The 6922-nt window shown below is 48.2% G+C and overlaps 1 protein-coding gene across 1 annotated transcript; it reads left to right on the top strand.

Moving 5' to 3' along the window:
• Positions 1-399: 399 nt before the first annotated feature.
• F5891DRAFT_973565 (uncharacterized protein) lies at positions 400-1085 on the top strand (the record flags this gene model as incomplete). The annotated part of the gene is made up of 2 exons (XM_041376376.1): positions 400-578; positions 683-1085. The coding sequence occupies 2 exons, from the start codon at positions 400-402 to the stop codon at positions 1083-1085; spliced, it is 582 nt and encodes a 193-aa protein (XP_041216080.1).
• Between the last annotated feature and the right edge of the window lie 5837 nt (positions 1086-6922).

Here is a 6922-nt window from a genome sequence, read left to right on the forward strand (position 1 = left end):
CGGAAACTATGGTTGCTTGCGGACAGTTGGCCTCCATGCTGGCAGAGGCCTACCAACACCCCGGTAAGGTTGAACCTTACATGTTTGGTGTCGGCCCATTGTAATGTTTGTAGTAAAACTGGACATCAACGTTATCTGGTACAACGAGGTGTTGGCCAAACGGGAGTCGGGATTGAACGATTCTCATGAAGAAGCATTATTGGTGAAGTTCCCCCCCCGCTGAGTGCCTGGTATTGGAACGCCCGTCGGTTGTGCTCGATGCCGGCTACTGGATAATACTCTGGTACCTTCTGGGTGCGCTTAACTCATCGGTGCAGGTCGGCATGGGATTGCACTAAAATTGTAAAATGCTAATGGGGAGGATGGACATAGTGTGATATGTACACCGCCACAATCGGGATGGGCAATCTATTGAAACAGAGCATCACCAGTGGGAAGACGTCCACGGGACAGGTGAGTAAATGGAGAACCCATTCAACCAATTTTTATGCCTCCCAAGAGCCGCAGTTAAAGCCTGGGTGCATTAATATATTGCCTTGCTGGTGTCAACAGGGACACGAGGTGTGTTTGAATTTTCTGTACTCAGGAAATGTCTAACATCAAACAGTGTCATGGGCCCCCGCCTGTGAACCCAGAGGATGGCTTTATGCCTGAAGTCTCCACTACCTTGAAGGGACAGGAGCCTGTCAATCATCCAAGACATGCAACATCTGAGTCTCATATCTTCGGCTCCCCTTCGTGTCATGCACCCGCAGTTATACCGTGCATCTATATCCACTCATATAGAGCTTGGGCATTGGGCAGCCAAGCAAGGACTGGATGATATGTGCAAGTTCCTTCAACATTGGACATCTGTCTACATGGGAGCGGCAATAATGTGTAACAGGCAGTTGCCGAGCCATCAAGATCTGAAGTGCCCCCTGGAAGGTTTTGATATCCTTACTTGCATAGGCGGCTATGGCCATAGTGTCATGCAATTGACCAACTTGGGCATCAAGCTCGCTTATGATCCGGGTGTTATGGTTAGCTATTCTGGCTGGCTTGTGAGGCACGGTGGAGAGGCACAGCCTCGACACTTGGTCTGAACAAGATGTGAAAAATCTAAAAGCTACTCTACAAGTGGTGCTACTCTTAAGTGCCTTCTAAAGGCTCCGAACCGGCCAAACCCGCTGACTCCCCAAACCGGAAGTGCTCCTGAGGCACGTGCACCCTACTACAAATACCCCCCACAAAAATGCGACATCCTCGGAGTCACGTCGCCCAAGGAGAAAGGAAAATAAAAGGAAAAAATCTGCATATTCAGCCGTATCTTTCTCGCTCTTCCGCTTCTCGTCCTCTCTGTCTTTTTACATCTATTCCTTTGTTCCAGCTTCTTCCTCTTCTCTTCGCGTCTCGTTTCCCTCCCTTTCTTTCTCCATCTCATCTAGCAGTGTGCCTGTGCGCAGCAGGAACAGTCTAAGTCTTCTCGCATGGAACCACCCCGCCATTGGAAATCCTTCGAGAGTTTCTAGTGCGTATGAATTTGTTCGCTGAGAGGTTACTTGGCGAGGGGCGGACCAACGTGGTATGATCTTTCTTGATGACTTGTAGTTACCGTCAACATCGCTCGCATATACTTGTATGAGTTGGCCTGGGTGAAAGACAACGTGTCCTGTTGGTGATGCAAGGACTCGTTTGTCGAATGCTGCTTTACGTTTGAGCGAATCTGCGATGCAGTTGGCCAAGGCGTCTAACCGTTGTTGCGCTACATACACAGAGTGGACATGTATGTCTGCCATGGAGAGTTGGTTAGAAGTGGCTGGAAGAGGTGTGCGTGGCGTGTCGACGACTAGGCCAAGTAAGAGTTCTCTTGGCGAGAATTGGTAGGCTGGTAGGACCCTCCCATTGAGATGTTCAATGGCCTGGTCAAAATGGTCAGACCAGGCCGCAGGTATGGTCTGTGGGTCAACGTCGATATAGTTATCTTCTCCCAACTGGGGGGCACACATGTACTTGAGCCGCGCCAATAAGATCTTGTTGGTGCCTTCAACAAGCCCATTGACCCACGGAGCATAGGCTGCTGTGACATGTCTTTTGACTTCATGTGCGTCGCACCATGTCTTTACGTCCGTGTTATCGAAATGCTTTCCTCTGTCTGTCATCAATATCTCCGGTTGTCTGAAGTCGTGTCATATTTTCTCGAGTCCTGCCAACATTGTCTTTGCAGTGCCGTGTACCTTGAGTTTGAATCCCCAAACGTATTGTGAGTACGTATCAATGATGAGAAGAACATTGTGAAATCCTCCCTTTGCTCTGGGCATGGCTAAGTAGTCCACAACGAATAGCTCGAACGGGTGTTTTCGTACAGTAGGTTTGAGGAGAGAGTTGATGTGTGCTGCGCCGAATCCCTTGCACTGTGCGCAATCTATGATGGCGGTGCTTACGGATCGGTCCAATCAAGGGCTGTATATGCGATCAATCAGCTGTAGCTTCACTAAGTCTCTCCCCCAATGCCCTTTTGTCGAGTGCTCTATCCTTGCCAGTTCCATAGCTTCCTCCTGCGTTACGCATTCTAACTTGCCGTGTACTCGAGTTGACGAGTCATTGGGTACCCACCAAAGTTTACCCTCAGAGATGAAGAAGTGTTGTGCTCGATGACGAGCACGCCTTTTCTCCTTGACTGTCTTCTCTGAGTCTAAGTCCTGAATCGCGTCGACAATTTCTAAAAACAAAGGTTCGTTAGCAAAGCGTGATCATAAGGCGTCCACATTTGTGGTTGATACTTGAGTACTAGATCCTACTGCAAATAAATCTTGCGTGATTCCTCGTGCTTCTTCCCAATCTTCACTAACCGTCCATCTGCTGCCATCTCCTATGATTCGTTCCCTTGTCATGATCCGTGACTCAGTCTGTCAGCCGCTGTGTTTGATGTTCCTGCTTGGTGTTGAACGTCAGTTATATGATATGCGAGGATTCCATCCCTCCAATGCGCGTGTACCATGCTAAGTTTCGGACTGAGTAGCGTGTCCCGTAGGGCTTGGCAATCTGTTTCTATTTCCACCGGTGCGCCCCAGATAATGTCTGAAAATTGATCTAGAGCATACTTCAGTGCAGCGAACTCGAGTATAAATGGCTTGTACTTCTCTTCAGTAGGTGATGTGCGTTTTGACGCATATGCTATTGGGTGAATGGAGGTGACTACTTTCCCTGACATTAGGGTGGAGGTGTGTTTCTGGGCCAGTACGGTGCCAAATCGTCACGATGAATGGTGTCCTGTCGAATCTTGGTCCCTTGAGTACTGGTTCTGACACTAGTGCCTTCTTGAGGTCCATAAACGCTTCCGTGTGACGAGGTCCCCAGTGCGGTCGTAGCTGTGTATGATGTAAGTGTTGTCTGTACTTGTACCTACCGACATGTTGGCCTCCCGGAGGGGTGCCCAGCTTCCTAATTAAGTCCGTTAATGGGGCTGCTCGTCTTGCATAGTCCTTCAATAACGATCTGAAATACCCTGTTAAACCTAGAAATTGCATCAGATCGTGAACGGTGTTGGGGACTGCCCAGTCTACTACTGCTGAAATTTTGGTTAAGTCGGGTTTGATACCTTCACGTCCTACTCGTGCTCCTGCAAAAATAACTTCTGTCATAAACAGTTGTGTCTTTGAGGGAGATAGTGACAGGCGCATGTCTCGTACACGCTCGAAAAATGTTCGTAGGCATGATAGTTTTTCTTCGAAAACGTCTCCTGCCATTCCGGTGTCATCAACATACAATTCGAAGAGCAAACCAATTAAGTCGCGGAGGGCGATAGCAGCCATGTCTCCGAAATTTGTCAGTCCTCCTGTCAGTCCGAAAGGCATACAACAATAGCAGTCGTATCCTCGGCCTTCCGTGTAGAACACTAGGTAAGGTTGAGAGTCTGGATCGACTGGAATAGCGTAAAATCCGGCTGCAAAGTCTATGATACTTATCCACCTGTGCCCACTCAGCCATTGCTGTTTAGTCCGTATGTCTCCTTGCGGAACAGGTGGGACTTGACTGGCTTGATTTACCTCTGAGAAGTTTTGGCATATCCGCCACTTTGGGGTCGATTTCTTGACCTTAGCGTTGTTATCGAGTGGGGGACGTGGTGGGAGATCGTCTCGCGTTGGTAGTCCGTGGGCACTGCATTGTTTGTTGATCCAATGTAGGAGTTCTTCTATCGGTAGTCCTTCTGAGCCATGAGCCTTTTGGGCTAGTACTGTCGGACTTGCTGCCCTGACGTCCTCTGGTTCGATTCTTCGGATGATGCCCGCCTTCTCTAGTTCGTTGAGGCGCTCGTACAGGAACTCCCTTTGAGGCGGCGTTAATGGTCGCTGGTTAACTTTGGTCTTGAATTTGGTTCCTTCCTGGAAATGTAGCTTGAACATTTTGAAGTTGACCGGATAGACCTCGCTGACGCTGAGAGCAAACGTGTCAGCAAATTCCTCGCAGAGATCATGTACCTGCATCTTCTGATTTGGTGAGAGATCATCGCCTATCTTTATTACTTGCATGATTTCTGCTATGCGTGCTGGATTGAACGGATTGGTGTGTCTTGAGTAGATGCTGGGTGCAGCTTCGGTTGTCGGAAACTCGGGTACTTCTCCTATATTGACGTCTTCGGTGTCTTCGGTTTGACTGAAAATCGGCCATGCTGGTGTGCTGGTGTCATTTTCATTCTCTATGTCTACTGCTGTGAATGAAGCGGGTGAGCATGGTGATGGCGGTGACTGTTCGGTTACTACTGAGATGACTGGTCATTGATCTGCTTGCACCACGTGTGCTCTGGCTTGTGCGAGGCATTTCGAATGGTCTTCTAGCTGGTCTTTTGCTACTTGAGGATTGATCTTGAATACATAATGTTCCGTCATTGCGATTGGTCTTTTGAGATTTTTCGGTGAAGTGGAATTAGTATTGGTATCTGGTGGTATAGAAATGACAAGAATTGAGTCTAAATGAGAATGGTCAATGTTACTATGTACTGGTTTCTGCGCTGTTGAAGCTGCATTATTTACAGTTAGTTTCGACTTTTTCGGGATCGGAGCTGCTGTCGTTCCATGGATGTTGCGTATGACGACAGGTGTGGGGTGATGCGGGATGATGATGGCGTCTTGGGTGTAATCGTGGATTGCTCCCAGCTGTTCGAGCAGTGGCTTACCAATCAACATCGACCAAACTGTGCCACTATCGAATATTTTGAAGGAAGTGTGGATTTTGACTTTGTTCCATTGGAACGTTCCTTGCCATACTCCTTGAGACAGCACAATTGATCCGTTGGCCATGCGAAGGCTTCTATTTGATCTAATCGGCTTCTTAAGGTTGCGGCTCGCTTCCCTGAAAGTTTCAAGGTCCATAATGTTTACCATGGCTCCATCATCTATGTTCGCCTGGAAACATGACATTTTCCCTCCTGGTCCGTACAAGATGACTTGTGTCATGAACGGCATGCTTTCCGTAGCATCCTCAACGTCCTCCGAGATTGCGTGTAAGTCGATCACATTTAACTTAGTCACACTTGGGTAGGAGTCAGTGGTGTCTATTGACTCTGGAATAGACATGTCACTCAGCGTAATGTTAGTGTTCATAACAGAATCTACGTTTGGTGTTGTATCCACGTCATCAAGTATGGAGAAGGGGAGCATTGATGTATCAGAGTCCAACATAGAATCGAGTAAGTCATCAGATGAAAAAACATTATCGGAAGAATCAGGAAGAGAAATAATAGAAGGTGAGTCAAGTAGTACTGGCCAGTGAAGTGATTTCTAACATGGGAACGACCAAATTGTCGTCTTCCAATTCATCATTGGCATTTTCCGTCACCAGTTCCGCTGGTGGAGACGCTTCTGGTGTATTGATGAGGGACGAACCAAGGCTGGAGGGCCAGGCTGACAATGGTACTGTGGATGGTAGGCTGGATGATTGTTCAGAGAGATTTTGGGACACGGGGACTTCACAAGACATCTGCTGGTCGTCAGACTTGGGCGAGATGTTTGATGCTTGGTTCTCAATGTGGACCGCAGGGAAGTCCCCTACTGTTGCGGTCCGTACCCATTTCCTGATAGGTCTAACTGATCATAGGCGGGCCAAGGTCCTTGTGCAAGATAGGATGGGTAAAACTGGTGCTGCATCTGATTTTGCATGGGTGTTACGAACTGAACGCTTGACGGGGTCTGTGGAGGTGCGAGTGAGCATGTTACTAGACGGGACACCATTTCCCTCCAGCGTCCTTCCTGCTGATGACATTTTGGTGATGTCTGCCTCGAACTCTGCCCATGTAGTGTACTGATCTGCGAGGAAATCTTGCAAGACTTCTGGTGTGTTTTCCAACACTACGTCCAAAAAATGACATTGCACATCTCCAAACCCCAACACCATCTGCGCGACCTGCTTGGCCCACTTCACATGACCCCAGTCTCTCCCTCTATCCTTCTCGATCATCACTCCAATGTCTTCTTCCTTAAGGATTATTGATTTGAGGTGTTCTTTCTTCTGCGCTGCCGTAAGTTTTGCATGTACTGGTGGGGGCCAACGTGTCTTGAAGGCTGCTAGAAACGTTGCCCAGGTTGACTTGTCCGACACTGGTAAGTTTATGAACCATTCTTCGGCAGGACTAGCTGCAGCGCATTGAAGTTCGAAACGGTCAATCTTGTCCTTGTCTGAGTATGATGCCGGTAACGATAGTTGATATTTTCTAAGCCAGTCCGTGGGTTCTTCGTCTTTTTCGTAATCTCTGTGGAAGCTTGGTTGCGGAGTTATCGTCGAAGTGCTAGTTGCCATAGCTGGTGGTGAGGTTGGGACTAATATGACTTGTGGTTGCTGCAAAAGAGATGGGACCGCTCTGCTTAGAGCTGCTCTTTGTTGAATGAATCGTAGATTTTGCGAGTCGCAGTGTGCAAGCTTCTTAGGCGTTGAAATGGCAAGGTCA

The sequence above is a fragment of the Suillus fuscotomentosus genome, assembly GCF_016647785.1.
Source record: "Suillus fuscotomentosus strain FC203 chromosome Unknown F5891scaffold_671, whole genome shotgun sequence".
NCBI classification, from domain to species: domain Eukaryota; kingdom Fungi; phylum Basidiomycota; class Agaricomycetes; order Boletales; family Suillaceae; genus Suillus; species Suillus fuscotomentosus.